Source organism: Cynocephalus volans, chromosome 1 (genome assembly GCF_027409185.1).
Source record: "Cynocephalus volans isolate mCynVol1 chromosome 1, mCynVol1.pri, whole genome shotgun sequence".
In the NCBI taxonomy this organism is placed as follows: domain Eukaryota; kingdom Metazoa; phylum Chordata; class Mammalia; order Dermoptera; family Cynocephalidae; genus Cynocephalus; species Cynocephalus volans.
In genome coordinates this window covers 267,373,063-267,390,911 of record NC_084460.1, presented here as the reverse complement: position 1 = coordinate 267,390,911, position 17,849 = coordinate 267,373,063, and the positions used below count along the sequence as shown (strand labels likewise).

Here is a 17,849-nt window from a genome sequence, read left to right as displayed (position 1 = left end):
CACAATTGAAAAAAGAGGGGGAGTTCTTCAGACTCTTAATGAGTCTGTAAATAAAGGATTAGAATGATTTTTAAAACTATTTTTTCATCAAATTGTTAGACTACTAACTTTTTCTTACTTCTATCACTAGTCCTAGCAGTTGGCCACCTTTTTAGGGCCATTAAAATACATATTTTTAAAAAAATCATTGTACTTCTGTTTAAAGAATCTGTACAGGAGCCATGGCAGATGTTACAATGATTCTGTGCTGCAATACTGAGAAGTGTGTGCTGGGAGGCTGGCTAGGCTCACTCACTAGCTTAGTGATGGTTTTCTCCCTCCCAACCTTGTAATGTCTATGATTTGACTATATGCCTCTGTAAAATGACAAATTGTGTGTGTCCCTGACTTTTGAGGTCATTTCAAATAGTTGAAACCAACCTTCAAGTCCACAAATACCTGAAGTCCACCATCTATATAGTTCTTTAGAATCCAATCACTTTTATCTGAAAATATTCATTAAACCCAAATGACCAAAAAGGAAACCAGAAGTCGTGAAAACTCTATAGGTGATTCCAATGAATAGATGTTTTAAATTGCTCTTTGAACTCAATTCCAGACAGTATCAGATATTTTCAGAGTAATGTTATGTCCATTTCCTTAAGAACAAATGGAGAATGTTCAGCACAAAGAGATGTAAGAATTTTTTGTTAAGGTCATTGAGCAAATCAAGGGAGCAAATAAAGTTCCTACATTCTAAGCCCTGAGAGAGGCACTCTGTGCTTATATATAGGCAGTTATCGGAATGCACTATCCTGCAGAGACAATGTTCTGCATGGTGATTAGCCTCGCAAGTCAATCTGGGGAAAAAAAAGCTTGTTTAACCCATATTGTAGCTGAGCTCTTTCAATCATCGAATACTTATGAGGCACCGACAGCAGGTGTGTGTCAGCAGCATTGTACCAGGTACTGGGGTTGTTAGTGTGGCCCTGCCCTTAAAAAGCTTGCAGTCCAGTGGAAAGGAAAGTCTAATAAGTAGACAGTACTGTGAGAGAAGCTGTGATGGGAGTAAGCACCGGTGCAACGTGCACATGTGGAGGGGTCTTGTCACCCAGTCGGCAGGGTGGTGGGGGGGTCAGGGAGGGTAGGGATGGGGAGGGCAGAGAAGAGGAAGCAGAAAAGCCAGGTGCAGGGAGGTGAGCATGAGAACTAAATTGGGAACTGAAGGATTCGTAGGAGTTAACCACGAAAAGGGCTAAAAATCGGGGGATATTGGAGAGTAGAATGGTGGTTGCCAGGGGATTGGGGAGGGGAGAAGGGGGAGTTGTTTAATGGGTCTAAAGTTTCAGTTTTGCAAGAAGAAGAGCTCTGGAGGTTGGTTGTACAACAGTACGAACGTACTTAATGCTACTGCCCTGTACTCAAAATGGTTCAGATGGCAAATTTTATGTTATGTGTGTTTTACTATAATTAAAACAACGTTGGATAGGAGGAGATGAGGAATTGTGCTCTAGGCAGAGGGAACTATGTTCAAAAGCTTGGAAATAAGAAATAAATTTGCATTAAGAAGGAAATTTGTCTTTCAGTTATCAGGAATAGAGAGGAGAAGGAATGATAGTTTTCTTTCCCTTTTCTGGATGTAGAGCTTGCCAAGGGGCAATTCTGTAATAGGCTGTTTGCCTTTGGCATCCCATCAGTTCCCTTTCTGCGCTTCTCTCCTAGTGCCCCCGTTTCCATTAGCTGGTGTTCCTCCCTTCATCCAAGCACACCAGGGTACCCCACCAGCAGGCATATTTCAACTCTTAAAACTCTACTTACATCCAAATTACTCACCTCTATTTCCACCTCTAGCAGAATTTTCAGTCCCTCAGAACAGCTGTTCTCAGCTAGGTTGTAAGAGGACAGCTATCTGATTCAACTAATTTTTACTAAATTGTGACAGACTATTAGCTTCTCAGAAGTATCAGTATTTTAAGAGGATGCTTCTTTATCCAAAGTAAATATTTTATTGGTGAGATTTTAATAATAGAATTAAGTAAAATTGTAACATTTTAGGCTATATTAGGAAGAATATTTTGGTCTAAAGTTTTGTCTCAAGAGTTTGGTTCTCTTAAACTGTTACTTCTTTTCAGGTTCTCCTCTTCTCCCCATAGTATCTCTAAAAGTTGCAAATCATTTTCCGTGTTACCCACAAAAGGGTTTCCGGTGCTGGAAGGGGTAATAGAGGAGAAAACGGTGTTCAACAGAAGCCATTTGTTTGTATGGGTCATTATTAAGTCAAGGACTTCCTAAACTCTCACATATTGTCTGGTGGAAACATGCCTATTTAGATCGATACCACTACTAACCATGCATAGCAGTAAAAATGCAGGTTCCTAGGGTTCAAATCCCCATTTCACTAATTTGTATGACCTTGGGCAAGTTACTTAACCTCTCTGAGCCCTATTGTCCTGGATGAAAAATGAAAATGATAATAAGATTTACCTCCTATCATTGCTGTGAGGATGAAGTGAAATAATGACTGTAAAGAACCCAGCACGATGTTTGGCACGTCAGATCACCACCACCAGCCTCATCGCCTTCATGACAGGGCTCCTATTAAGAGCTGCATTGGCCCAGTTCTAACCAATGTGTGAGAATGAGCAGAAATGACATTGAAACTCTTCTCACCGTGGTTAGGATGTCTGCCCAAGGAAGATGGCAACAGGTAATGCAGAGGGCTAGACTCCCAGGCATTTCTCTGCTTACTGATTTTGAGATCGGCAAGGATAGGATTGTGCCTTTTTTTTTTTCTAGTTTTGCAATGTCTGGCAAAAACAATTCCCTCCACCCAACTCTGGCTCCAGCCCTCCATCTGGGCCATTGCTTCCTATTACTATAGCAGATCCCCATGCAGGATTCATTGCTGTCTGCCCCAAAATAAGCAGCAAGGAAGACCACACACATTTCTCTGTTAATCAAAGACGATTTTAAGGATAGGGAGAATGTCTCTATGTATTCATCCCTTCCCCCTGGTCTGAAGCAGAAGCAGCCATGTCTGTGGGTGGAGGATGAACTACAAAGTCAACCTACACTCTCAGTGTTTGTATATCTCTCTATGGGGGAAATAATATGGAAGGAATCTTGGAAGAGGCAGAACTGGCCTCAGTCCTCCACTCAAAATACAAGCCTGAGGGCCTTCTCCAGATAGTTTCCTAGTTTGTGGTTGTGCAGGCTGAGCTGTACACAACTCTAGGGGGCAATGAATTGTGCAGTATACAACCTGTGGAACCCTTAGGACATCCCTGCAAATGATCCTTCCTGGGCCAACTAAGCACAAGCACTTGGTTCAACCCAACTTCTCTTCTTCCCTAATATTTATATGCAGACCACAGCACATAGGGCTGCCCACGAGTAATTCATGAGGACACCACATTTCTCAGGCTTTCCGGGAAGTAAATCCTCTTTCCTACTTATTGGTATATTTGGGGAGAAATTGTATGTTTCTGGAGGTCAAAGTATGACATCCTATGTTCATGAGTCAAATGACGTAGAGGAGAAGTAGAGGTGACTTTTTAGGGGAAAAGCTTACCTTTTAGGAGATGCTGAATACTAGCCCCCTTCTCTTCATGGCTGATATTTGAATTGACAGATTCATAGGCTGAAAAACAATAAGGGATTTTGCCTGAGAATGTGCAAAAGTCTTGAAAAAAGCTATTTTCCTTACTCCAAGACAGGGGAAAACATGAAGTAGATGCCTCGATGCTTAAGCCTTGTAATGTATTGAATGGTTTTGAAAATCCATAGATGCTATTATGGAGAGAAGGTTGATCTAGAATTGAAAAAGCATTGAGGAAAATAATATTTATATCCAAGATGTTTAAAGGTGATACCTTGCTGGGCCCACGATGCCCAAATTCAGAGAGGAGAACTTTTGACAGAGCAAGATCATGAAACAGTTAATGTCTGACACACGCTGGGAGGAGCTGGCCGGATTTGAACAGCAGATGTGCTGAGGGCCCCAGCACGTGCAGCCATAGGGGATGTGGGCGACGGCAGACAGGCCTGAAGAGCCCGTGTCCAGCTGTAGCACAAACACAGGGTCTGGGCCAGGGGAGGCAGGAGGGATTCTAGCCCATCTGAGTCCAGCCAAAAAGACTGGACAGAGGCTTTTCCACAGCCCCTGATGATTTTTTTTGCAATCTGAGTCACCTTAGTTGAAATTTATTCTCTTAGCCATCCCTGCCAGTCAGAATGAAAACCAGTTAAAACAATGCTGTTTTAATGGCTGGAGAGGATTAGGATAACAGCTGAGAAAGACAGTTGAGGAAGAGGTGACAGATGGAAAGGAGGTCAGGTGAGTGAATCCTAAATGAATGAAGAATCGTTTTTAAAGGGAAATTTGGGGTGTGTGTATGTGTATGTGTGTGTGTGTGTGTGTGAGAGAGAGAGAGAGAGAGAGAGAGAGAGAGGTGTGAGATATCAAGGAGATAGTAATATAGGGAAGGAAAAATCACAACGAGTTCTAGAAAATTCAAATTGGAAAAGATTTAGAGATCTTCTGGTCTAACTACCCACCCAAACTCATTTCCAAATACTTTTATTTGTTTGTTTTTACTTCATTGTCTCATTACTGATACAAATATACTAGAGAGGTTGCCAAAAAGGAATGTTTGGGTTCTACTGATTCACTGCACTGTGGTGGGGCTTGGAAAAGCCTGCCTCTTGGTGCTTTTCCATCTGGGCGTGCACACGCGCAGCCGTGCACACGCCGGTAACTGAGGCTGAGCAGGCAGCTGGGGATTCTGAGAACCAACACTGGGGAGAGAAAAAGCCATAATTAGTGTTAATTGTTGACCTTACAGTTCAAGAGTAGATGCTCTGGAGAATGGAAAATGAGAACAAACATTAATTATTGACTAGGGACCTTGGAGACAGACACTCTGGATTAAAAGGAGAGAGATAAATTGCATAATGAATGCTAATTTTCCCTCAAAGAATTGAGTGGTCAGTGGTTGAAAGGGGAAGCAGCAGTGAAAACAGTCATGAAAGAGAAACGGCAATGTGTGTCGGGGTGAGAGGTGCAAGAGGGTTAGACAAACACTTTCCATCACTGCTACCGCCTTGCCCTTTGCTTCTAAGCTCCCAAGAAATTTGCTATCATGGTTTTCCTTAGAACGCTTATGACTTGCCACGGCTGTCTGCTTGAAGCTCAGCCATTTCCCTACAGCACACACGCCAGAGAGCAGCTGCCACGTTGCCAACGCGCCGGGGGGCCCAGGACGCTGAAATCTGCTTTTTATGTGTTGGCGGGAGTTTGACCTGGAACGAGGGAGGCTGCAGCAGGAGCTGTGACCCTGTGTGTGCTGTTGTGGGGATGACGATGTGGCTCTGGGGCCTTACTTGTTGTTTTATCTTCATTACAATATTTGAGACACACACACACACTGCCTTGCCCACCAAGTGATCTTAAATGAGTAAAAACAGAATAAAGGTAATTTGAGTAGAAGATCAGAGATGAGAACTGTAGCCAACTCTGTAGAGAGACTCTACAAACGGGCTTGTCACTGGGTGCTCAGGTTTCAGAGTGTAGGTTGAGATCCCCACATCCAGGCAGTGGCCCTGGGGACTTTCCCTTCCTGGCAAGGTCTGCCTGCTGCCTTCCATTTAGGCCCTCATCAGCTGTCGCCTGGAGAATTTTGCTGTAGCCTGAGCTCTCTGCCTTTTCTGTTGACTGTTACTTCACACTGGTACTCATGTTGGGTTGCATGACATGCCTCAAACATCTGTGATTCCTCATTGCCTAAAAAGCAGCATTTCGGCTCTCTCCTGGCACACAAGGCCTTCCCTGGTCCAACCCTGGCCTGCCTGTCAGCCCCGGCTCCCCCCACCCCCACCCCCATGAAGCCCCTTCACAGTCCGCTCATGCTGGGCTGCTCCTCATTTCCCACATGTTCTCTACTTTCCTGCCTCTTTGTCTCTGTTCATGCTGGTCCCTTCTCTAACTGTGTCTTTCCCTCCCTTTCTCTGTTTATCCACTTCTACTGATTTCTCAAAGGTCAGTGCAAATTGGGATTCCTCTGTAAAAGCCCTGCCCAGTCTCCCAGGCTGGAATTGCTGGCTTCTTCCTTGAACACCCCTGAGTTGTGTTGCTTAGGCCTCTGTTACAGACTCATTTCATCTGCCTTGTGGTAGAGTTAGTTGCTTGTGGATCTGTTCTCTACACAGACTGTGAGGTCCTTGAGGGCAGCAGCCACCATGCCGGTGCAGGGCCTTGGAAAGTGGGTGAGGACAGCCTCTGGGACGGACAGGCCTGCGAATGAATCAGAGCTGTGCCCTTACCAGGTGAGTTAACTCCCTGTGTTCCAGTTTCCTCACCCATGATACGTGAATGAGAATACTGACTTCATAGGATTATTGGGATGATGGAATGAGATGGTATACAGAGCACATTGACCAAGAGCATTTGCTTTTGATATTAACACCCTTCCATGTCCCTTGTACATAGTAGGTATTCAGTACACGTATCAAAGGAGTCAAACACATATGTAATGGACCTTCTCTCTTTTAGGTCCAATGATAGTTCATATTGAAAGTTTACTTTATAAGATGAAGTGCAAGTATGATCTGGTTTGATTTGCTCAAAGCAATGTGAAGATTGGCAGATATTATGATAGTTGCTTTATGTTAAGGCACAGGTAAGCTGCTGAAACAAAGAGACCCCAAAAGATCAATATTTATTTCTCTTTCACATGAGTCCAGAGGTAGGTGGGCAGATCAGGGTGGCTCTGCTCCGTGAAGTGATTCAGACATCCTGGTTCCTTACATCTTATTGCTCCATCATCCCATAGATCATGGTTTTCTTCCACATGGCTGAAGCTATTTCACCACCACAACCAAGTCCAAGGGGAAAGATGAAGGGGAGGACAAATAGTTTCCTTTTAAGGAAACGACCTGGAAGTTGCACAGGTTAATTCCATTCACATCTCATTAGTCAAAACTTAGCCCTTCACAACCACTCAACACTGTGGTACATGTGCTAGACCCAATTTAGCCTCATGCTGAGCCTGATAGGAATCTCCCATAATTTCTGTTAGGAGAGCTTATTGGTCAGGGTTCAGTGCAGAACAGAAACCATCCAGGTATTTTAAGAAGAAACAGAGCTACTATGGAGAATTTGGTGCTTACAAAGGTGCTGCAGCAACTGCCTCTTGGCACACTCAGTCTTCATGATTTCAAGTAGCCCAGAACTTCCATGCCTCTGCCTCACTCTGCCCTCCAAATCTCATGTGGACATATCTAATTAGCAGAATGTAATGTGCATCCAGCCCCCTGGTTGCAAAGGTTATCTGGGAAATGTAGTTTTTAGCCTTCTAGCCTCTGCAGTACAGGAAGGCCCACTGACAGGAAATGCTGGGTGCCAAGCATATCCAGCCACATTATTTAAATGTTTGATCTGAAATCACCAGAACTGGTAACATCTGCCAATATTCTTTCTTATGGGTTATCAAACACTGATTGGGCAAAAGAGACAGTGTAAATTACTACCACATGGACATCCTCCTACCTTCCTCTACTGCTTCCCACACAGAGATGGATGGATTGTGGATGCTATGATTCAGAACTGATGTTTGGAGAATGAAAATAGGAACAGTCATGAATTATTGAATGACTGAGATCCTGCTTCAGGACTGAGATGACAGAACTGCCCCACAGAGAGAATCTCCTTGAGAAAAGGGACATATTTAGAAACATACACTATTAGAGCTAGAAGGAACCTTAGAAATCACCAGTTTAGCATTTTCCCAAGTGTGTTCCCAAAACTATTTCGATCCACATGATGTTTTGCTAAAAACAAAAATATTCAGCGGTCAAATAAGATTGGGAAACAGTGCACATCTCCTTCTTGAAGAACCATGATTCACATTAACATATCAGAGGCTCTGTGAAGTCCTACAGTAAGGAATCTGCTTAACTTTAGTCCACTGGTTTCCAAATGTATTTGACCTCAGAACCTTTCCTTTTTTACATAACACCTGTTAACCTCCTTAGGGATTGGAGTTCTTTGGGACACGTGCTGGGAGGATTGGATCTAATACCAACTCCTCTTTTTCTATATTAGGAAGCTGAGGTCTGAAGCAGTGAAGTTATTTGCCCGTTGATCATGGAAATCACAGGTAGTAGAGCTGGGAATAAAACCCAAGACTGGACAGTACAGTTAGTCTAGAGTTTGTTCTTCTTCCTCACATGGCCTCTTCTAAAGGAATTTTCCTCCTTTAAGTCTCCAGGCAGCACATTAAGGTAACAGCTGCTTAAAGATAGGCTACTCTAGGAACATCATACCTTGGCAAATACCCCACCAACACGGAAGGGTTCTTTTACCCATGGGACCCCACAACCACCATCATCACAAGTGACAAATGGGGAGAACAAAGAGAAAGTCACCCATGTAGCATAGGTTTTCCCACAACTGAACAGTGTTTTGGGACCAGCTGGGATATTTTTGGACGCTTCATCTTTGTGTTTACCAAATCACAGACTATCAAGAAATAACACCAAGGCGTTGGCGGTATGGTGGTTAGCACAGCTGCCTTCCAGGAAATGACACCAAGTATATTAGTTATCTATTATTGGGAACAAATTACCCCAAAACCTTGTGACTTAAGATAAAAAACTATTGTTATATCTCACACAGTTTCTTCAAGAATCTGGGTGTGGCTTAGGTGTGAGGTTCTGGCACAGTCTTGCCTGAGGTCGGTCACGCCAGCCAGGGATGCGGTCTTCCGAAGACTTAACTGGGGCTGGAGAATCTCCTCACAAGCCTGGAAAGTTCATTCTGGCTGTTGGCAGGAGGCTTCAGTTCCTTGCCATGTAGACTTCTTCCCATAAGGCTGCTGAGTGGCCTCACAACAGACATGGTGGTTAGCTGTCTCCAGAGTGAGTAATCCAAGAGACAGAGAGCAAGGAAGCCGCAATGCCTTTTATGAGCCAGTCTAAGAAGTCACACACCATCATTTCTGTCATAGTCTATATTTATTAGAAGTGAGCCAGTGTATGCAGGTTACATTCAAGGGAAGGAGAATTATGTTCTCCCTTTTGAAGAGAGAAGTGTCAAAGAATTTGTGGACATATTTTAAAGCTACCACACCAAGAAAAAGTTGCAAGGGGGAATGACACTAATTAAATGACCCAAAAAACCAAGAAACATTTTGGGGGGTAAAAATCCTTTTAGGACAAGAACAAATACTAATTAGAAATTCTGAAAGAGATCAGGAATTTAAATTTACTTAGGACCTGATGTCCCAACCTGAATCATTGGCACAGACACCCTTGAACGTATTGAAATAAAAAACTTCTGAGTAAAAGAACTTCTGAGAGAAAACTTCTCTTGCTGGCTCTATGACTAGGAGAACAGATGAAGGATTTGAATCAAGGATAAGCAATGCAGATAGCATATCCAATGTTTTGATTTGTATCCTTCCAAGTTAACTTTTCCTTTCTTAAGCCTTTGAATTTTCCAAGTGTTGCAATATCCCAATATGACCAAGAGGGTCAAATTCCAGCTCCAGTCTTCGCATCTTTTTTTTTTTTTTTAAATCAACTGAGGGTTTATATTCATTTTTCTATGCTGTCTGAAAGCAAGATATCATGACCTAATTGCCTAAGAATTTATTTCCAAATAGTTGTTGACAGAGTCTAAAAGTCTCAGAAAGATCAGACAGATCATATTTCTTCTTTACTCAAGATTTTTTTTATTAAAAAAACCCAACTATGATACCCAAAGAACTTTCCTTTGTGACACCTGGGATATTCAATCAATCAACAAGCATTTCTTGGACATATGATAAAGATAAGAGGTTCTCTAGGACTCATCTATTTGGGAGCTAAACAGGAAACAGATGCAGATGCATATAATAATCACAAAAGGGATTGAGAGAGAGACATTGACTGAAGTCATGTCTCAGCAGTTGTACGAAGTAAGGTGAATTTATTACGGAAAATGTCCTAGAAAAGATGAACTCAAGCCTATTTTAGATGTTCGGGGGCAACTTGAGCAAAGACTTAAAGAGAAAAAAAATGAAGACTGAATGTTCGGGCCATGAAAGAGATGAGAAAGTGGTGAGCTGGAATATAGTGGGAGATGAGACTGGAAGGGGAGGGTAGACATGATGCTCAAGATGGATTTGAATAAACTGAACTGCGAAGAGTTTGGTGCCACTGGGAAAAACCCTTTCCCATTAATAGAGACTCCCAGAAAGCTAGACCTGTTCTGTGGATCTACAAGGGGGAGATGTGGGTTTAAGATCCTTCCCCACCCTTCAGGGCACCATCCAATCACCATCAAGACTGAAGATCAACCAGGTTTCCTGTATGTGGAGGAAAGGCTAGAGAGAGGCCAGTGACTGATTGACTGATTCACTCATTCACTCATTCATTCAATAGGTACAGAGCGAATGCCTTTAGATTTGAGAGACAAGTGGGATTAAATATATGGTCCTTGGGACTGGGACAAGATGGCATGCAAGTCTCCATTTATTTAGGATAAGTTTCATCTCTCTTCCTCTCTCCCTCCCTTCCTCCATCCCTCCCTCATGTGGAAATTATTGAAATATTTTTCATTGAACATTTTTTTGTGATCCTGCTATGTATGTGTCAGGGACTATGCTAGGTGCCAGGGATACTGAAACGACTGAAGCCTCATGTTGATAATGGTGACAACAAACTTACAGCTTGCATGTTTCCTTTTCTGCCTCTGGCTTTTGCTTTGCTAAAAGGGGAACTATTTCTCTTGGAACAGAGTGGGCAAATGTGCAGCAGGTGAACAGAATCATATTTGCTTTCCAGCTGTTATGCCAGCTGTGTCATGCCAACAGTGGCCTCCACCTGTCTAACTCCTGCTTCCACCAATTCACAACCGATATATTTTTATATTTGTATCACGGTATAGCCCAAGCAGTGATGGAAGTTCTTTGATGCTGAATTTGGAACCAAATGCATTCTACTTTCTGGAAATCCATATACTAGGTGGTTAATTCAATAGCAACAGACTGTTGAAGTGAAATGCAGTAATTGTCAAGGAATTAAAAGTAAAATGCAGTAATTGTCAAGGAACTTCTCAGTGGGGAAACCTCTCATTTTGGATGAGGAACCTTGGACACAGCGAGGATGAAGGACTAACCCAAAGTCATCTGGCAACATAGAAGGCAAGCCAGGGCTACTCAAATTTCCTGGCTCTGAGTCCATGCTCTTTTTATTAAGCCATTTGTGACATAACCCACCAAATGAGTGCAGCTTTTAATCTTCCTCATCAAGGGGTCTGCTGGCTGTACAACTCATGCACACACATCATGATGGATTCTGGGTGGTTGACACTCATCACCCTCTGACTTCATTTCTTTTTTCCTTTGCAAAATGGCTATTGCCCAGAGCCAGCATCTCTTCTCCAAAAACTTAACGTGCCAGAAGGGCTTTTGGAAACTGCCTTGCTATGTGTTAGGAGCCAGATGATTCATAGTAATGAACCAATGCACATAACAAGGATACCTGCTTGGATTACCAATTAGCTGCCTCCACCTCCGGAGCATGGTTGGAAAGAAGAGAAAAGGCAGTGTTTAGTTTGGGCAGATACCAAAAGGGCTTTATCATTTTCATCAAGGCATCAGCATGGTGCATTAGACCTCTTCCAAGCCATTCCACGGGAATTTCTCTCTCCAGATGCTCTAGCAAGAGCAAACTTGTTATGCAAACATTGGGCTATTGTGTCTGAGCTACAGAAGCACCTCTGTGTCAGCGAGAGGGGAGAAACTGGCTGACGTGTGTCTGTTTTTAATGATGTCTCTGCTGTTGGGAAATTTTGGAAGCTGCAGGTAAAATCTTCCTCTCTGAAAACAAGGCTGACCTGGAATGTGTTATCTTACCTTCACTGTATGGAAGCTCCTCAGTTTGTGTAGGCCCTGGGAGGGACAGGCTGACTTTTTCTCCACGTGGACCCAGCAAGATGTGTCCTGGTGTGAGGTCTCTGGAATCCTCTTGAAAATAAGCACAAGCATGGGCAGTGCTAGCACCAGTGCAGGTGAGAGTGGCTGAGCCTGGCTGTGTTCCCTTAATCCCTGGTGGGAACATGCATGTAGGTGGTGGGGTTCTCAGGGGCTCACCAGTATACAGGGTAAGCCCTGCTCCTGGGATTTGGCAGAGCAGAGCCATTGTTTATAGGGCCAGTCCTCTGGGGGTCAAGGTGGGATGAACAGGGAGTGGCAGCCATTAAGCTATACCATGTGTTTGTTAGAGTAGGGAAAAGGTGGTCCCTCTGGGCACTTCAGGAGCAGGAACAGGCTGGTAGGGACACCTCGTGTGAAGGAAAGAGAGCCTCTTTCTCCAGGTGTGTGCAGCCTAGCCCCTGGACACAGGGTTTGGTGAGTCCTGCCTCTGCTTTCTCTCTGTCAGATGCATTTGTGCAGTACTCGGCATGTACAGCCATACCCAGTGGACCAAATGCTGGGACTGTTTAGCGACTCCAGGGGCTCGGGCCAAGGAGAAGGAAGCTGTCTTTCTTTCAGTTACTTAGATGGTCTTTCTATAACCTTACTGTAAAAGTAAAAACAAATTGTTTTTTCCCTACTCTCCTCTACTGCACAGAATGCTTCTGTGACCAGATGTGTGTGTGTTTTCCCCCGACCAAGCAATTCTCCAGTGGACACCAACTGGGTATCCTATAATTCAATTCAATTCTGACATGGTCTACCTGGTGTCTACCTAGTAGTGTCCCACTACCTGGTCTTTGGGTTGGATAATTTGCTAGGTGGCTCACAGAACTCAGGGAAACACTTACTAACCTTTGTTGGTTTATTATAAAGGATATTATAAAGGATACAGATGAACAGCCAGATGAAGAGATGCACAGGACAAGGTATAGGGGTGTGTGTGCACAGCTTCCATGCTATTTCTGGGTGTGCTACCCTCCAAGCATCTCCATGTGTTCAGCAACACACAGTTCATCAACTCTTGTTCAAGAGTTTTTATGGAGCTGATCTGCATCCCCCCACACCCCCTTTCTTGAAGGTTGGTGGATGGGGATGAAACTTCCAACCCTCTGGTCCTCTAGTTACTTGGTCTTTCTGGTGACTGGCCCCATCCTGAGGCTATCTAGGGGTCCTATCCTAGGTCACCTCATTAGCATAAACTCTGGGGGTCCTACCCTAGGTCACCTCATTAGTATAAACTCAGGTGTTATCACTCTGAATAACAAAAGACACTCCTACCACTCTGGAAATTCCAAGGGTTTTAGCTCTGTGATAGGAACCAGGGACAAAGACCAACTATATTTCATATTATACCATACTTACCATCTCAATCTCCAAGGCAAAGGGCCCAGGAGTAGGGCAGACCACCAGTTACAGTGGATGCTAGGAGTACACGCACACACACTCACTCTCACACACACACACGCACACCAAGGCATGACACACATTTGCACAGATATACACACTTATACACACGCATATATGTGTGCACATTCTCACAAGGCAAGTGCACACATGCACAACTGCACACATGCAGGTATACACACGCATACACATCACACATGCACACACATCACACATGAATAATGACAAACACCGACAGATGCATGCATTCACAGGCCTGCATATGTATATGGACATGCACAATCACATACATGCACTCACATGGGCATATGAGCACACACATCCCTGTACACTCAGAGACACATGTACTCTCACATATACGTTCACTGACGCACGTGCACATACCCAACATACACACTTGAGGCTTCAGGCTGCCCTCTTGTCACAGTCATGGCCCTAGCATTCTATTCTAATCAGATTCTCCCTTTATAAGGACGTCCAGGAGTAGGAGTGTGTGTCTGTTTGGTATGATTTGTCCTGGGCTATTATGCATCCTCCTAGGAGCACCCTTGGTGCTAACGTGACATTGCCTCAAGTTTGGTGTATTTGTATCAAAATTAAAAGAGCATCACTGCCACACAAGCATAAAGGCAAGGGGGTTGTGAAAGAAAGGTTCCAACCCTGAAATGCTTTCTAAGTGAAAACAATGTCTTTGGGAAGAGAGAAAGAGAAAGAGAGAATGTTGGGAGGGAGGAAGGGGATTTGGTTTTGACCATCTCGGCCTTAAACAAAGAAGCTGCAAAACCAGAATGGAGTTATTGATCTATGTATTTAATGTATGCTTCCAAGAATTCAACTATATGTGCTTTGGGGAGAGAATGAGAGAGAGAGAATGAGAGAGAGAGAGAGAGAGAGACAGAGAGAGACAGAGACAGAGACAGAGAGAGAGAGACAGAGAGAGAGAGAGACAGAGAGACAGAGAGAGAGGTAGATATTTTGGGACAGTGAGGCATTCTGTCCGGGAGTGAGCAGGAAATGAAAGACGTGGTACTTGTCTTCCTGATGGCTCTCAGTTCCCAAGCACCTCTCAAAGTGTGAGTTTCTCGCAGCCCTGAGTGTGATTCTGCTATTAACAGAGAGACCACTTACTTCCCACAATCTGTCTTCCAAACACATGCCATCTCCATCTGGTGCTCAACCAGAGAAAGCAGCCCAAGGCTCCAGCAAAGGAGGAACAGCTTATGGGGCTGCGCTTTCTTGAAAATAATCTGTCAGTCTCCAGCATGGCACCTCCCTAGGAATGTTCAGGCATAATTTGGACTCTAAGCAATTTGCACTTTATGAGCTACCTTGAGATCAAAGCCCCAGTGGAAGCTGCTGCTGCACTGTCCTTGCATTATTGCTCTTGTGTAAGCATCCTGGGCCATTTCCTGACTATCAACTCCTTAAGCATAAGAACTATAAGTGGGGCTAAGTCATGGGGGACATGGCCTTACCCCCACAGGCCAGTTGGGTCTCCACATGCCATCTTCCTGAAGCATGAGGTATACCACTTCCCTTTTCTCCCCCAAACTACCAGTCCTCTCCTCTCTACTCTATGTCATTTCTGTACAAAATATCCAAATTCCCAGCCTAACCCTTCAGTAGAAATCCAGGGTCCTTCCCTCTCTGTGAATAGCCCTCGGGCTCTGCCCTGGGCTGGAGGGTGACTTCCTATTTGCAGAGTCACCAGGCTCCCTTGTCCCCGAGGGGAGAGTATGCCTGGTAAATCCAGGAGCGTGTCTCCCCGGGAGTGCAGGGAGCTACGTCATCACCTGCCACTGCCAAGAGCACAAAACAGCCTGGGAGTGCGTGTTGGTGCACAAACCCTTAAAACATGTACCGACTCTTTAGGAATATGCGTGGTGAACGTTAACGACACTGACCTTGTTGGAAACATTGTTGATTTCTCCTTTTCAGCGGGGTGCCTTTCAGAGAGCTTACCTCCTGGCTGCCACATGGCCCTGGAAATGAGCCGCAGACAAGCCAATGAAGGGGACATCCATGCACCCTGGGAGTGATTACCTTGTCCTGCTGGCAGTGCCCTCCTGGGCGGTCTCACATTCACGGGACCTGCAGGGCTGCTGCGGCCTGATGTCCTGGGGCTGTCCAAGCTCCTCTGGCTCTCTGGACTTTTTCTTCCTTTAATTAGGGGTGGAAGACCCCGTGGTGGGACCACATTCTGGGGAGGGGCAGCACCATCTTCAAAAGCAAAGGGGAAAGAGCATGAGAGAGAAAACTTCTGAATCAGCAGGAAGGAGAACAAACCTCTTTTCTAACTTGTTGATGGCTCCTGGTGTTTAGGATGGGTTATTCCACTCGTTCCCAAGTTTGTCCCTCTTTTCCTGTTCTCCTAAGGAGTAGGGACCTGATAACTCCCATGGCCAGGATGCAGTTACTCTTGGCTAGAACCCACTGGTCCTTCATTTGGGGGACTGAGAAGAACTGGGAGGAATGGAGTGGTGGGGCTTGTTATTTTCATCTTATGGATGGCATCCTAGGGAGGCTGTGAACTCCTCCCACCCCCAGTCTGAAGGCTCTGCCTAGGGAGGATCGAGCTTTAGAGCTCATGGGATTTTTGGATACAAATTTCTAACCACAAAGCAATTTTTCCGGGCAGAGCTGAGAAAAGTACCAAAGGTACAAAGTAAGGTACAAAGTACCACCCTCCAGATGGTAGTCAGTGGGTATCAGGATTGATGATAACGCTCCATAAAGCGGATCCGACCCTCTACTCTTTTCTGTCTTCTCAAAACCCACAGGGACTGCTCTAGGAAGGCTGAAACCCAGGAATCTAAGTGACTGAGGCTTTGGCCTCATCTCTTTCAGAGACAGTGGTCTTTATTTCACATTCGACACACGGTTGCTATTTGGGGTTAAAAGCTGGCTTCACACAGTCTCAAAATATCACAGACTACTTATTTATTACAAGGGGGAAAAGTATCCTTACAATCTGGAAATCTGGCAGATGCCGCCTTTAACCAGATAATGAAGTTTAACATCACCTATAATGGAACAAACTGACATTTGTGTCCCTTGATAAGATGCGTGAAGGAGGACACAGCATCATCTATGTGATATTCCTGCAAAAAATGTTTGTTCTGAATCTCATTATGAAGAAACAGATGAATCCAAACTGAAGGTAACTCTGCAAAGCAACTGACCTGTCTTCAAAAACATTGATGTCGTGAAAAATAAGACTGGAGAACTCTTCTAGATTAAAAGATTCTAAAGAGGTGAGACAGCTAAATGCAATGCATGATTCGGAGTTGAATTCTGGATTTTAAAAAAAAGCTATAAGGAATATTACTGGAAAAATTAGAGAACTTTGGATATGGATCATATATCAGAAAATAGTATCGCACAGATGTTCACTTTCTCAAGTGTGATAATTGTATTGTGATTTGGAGGGAGAATATTCTTCCTCTTAGGAGACGGGAGCTGACAAAGGATAAAATGCACAATGTCTGCAACTTACTCTCAGATGGTTCAGCAACAAAATAAAATATGTGTGTGTGTTCGTAAAAACTGGCCTCATTTCTGTCATGTTAAAGGCGAAACAATCCTGGGCTAAACAAGTTAATGGGTATGTGTGACTTCTGTGGGACAGTCCCACTTATTAGCTCTAAATACCCTTGCACCAGAGACCGCTGTGTGAGAAAGACTGCCATGAAAAATTTGCCTCTTTGAATCCCTTTCCTTACATATCTACTACCAGGTTGGGTCACATTCTGAGCTAATTCACATGCAGGTATCAGAGACTTGTTAGATCAGCTTCCCCCTGGCAGAGTGGCGTAGGATGGACAAGCTCTAGATACTCAGTCCGTGGTAGACATGCAGCTCCAAACAAATGGAGGCAGCGCAGGGTGAACGCTGAAGATGAAATTCCCCAGTGTTGTGGTTCATCTCGGTGGCTCTGGCTGTGCACTTGACAATGGGGCCCACAGGTGGAAGGCTGCTTTCTTTTCTGTTTGCGCACAAGTGACCCCTACCCATATCTGGATTTTTAAAAAAGGAAACTTCAAAGTCTTGAGGATGATTAACTCTCACTTAAGAGATAGACTAAATAAGCCTCTGCCCCCATAATCAAAAGACTTTCTCAAAACCTAAATGTTTCAAGAACATCCTGACCTGGGTTCGTTGTTTCATTTATTCTGGGAAGCAGTGCAGTGTAATGAGTAGAGCACGGATCCTGCACTAGTAGGTCTGAGCTCCAGTCCTAGTGAGGCCACTTATAGTTGTGTGACCTCAAACAAGTTACTTATTGCTCAGGGCTTCCATTTTCTGATCTGTAAAATGAGGATAGGATCGTTGTGAGGGGTACCTGAGACAGTGCTGTACATGTTAAAAACTAAGAACAGTGCCTGGCACAGAGGAAGAACTCTATACACGTTAATGTGCTTCCTTCTACTTCTGATACCACTAGTCAGAGATCACTTGGTATTTGTGATACTGTCATCTTGCACATGCCTTTTGGAAAGGAGGCTC

General features: G+C 44.2%; 1 protein-coding gene across 1 annotated transcript in view; it reads right to left on the bottom strand.

The window, feature by feature from the left end:
- Nucleotides 1-17,849, bottom strand: part of KIAA2012 (KIAA2012 ortholog) — a 101,894-nt gene that overhangs the window by 51,566 nt on the left and 32,479 nt on the right. Inside the window, 3 exon segments of the mRNA XM_063112427.1 lie at nucleotides 3,551-3,619; nucleotides 11,877-11,987; nucleotides 15,387-15,563. Of these exon segments, the coding sequence (XP_062968497.1) occupies nucleotides 3,551-3,619; nucleotides 11,877-11,987; nucleotides 15,387-15,563 (357 nt within the window).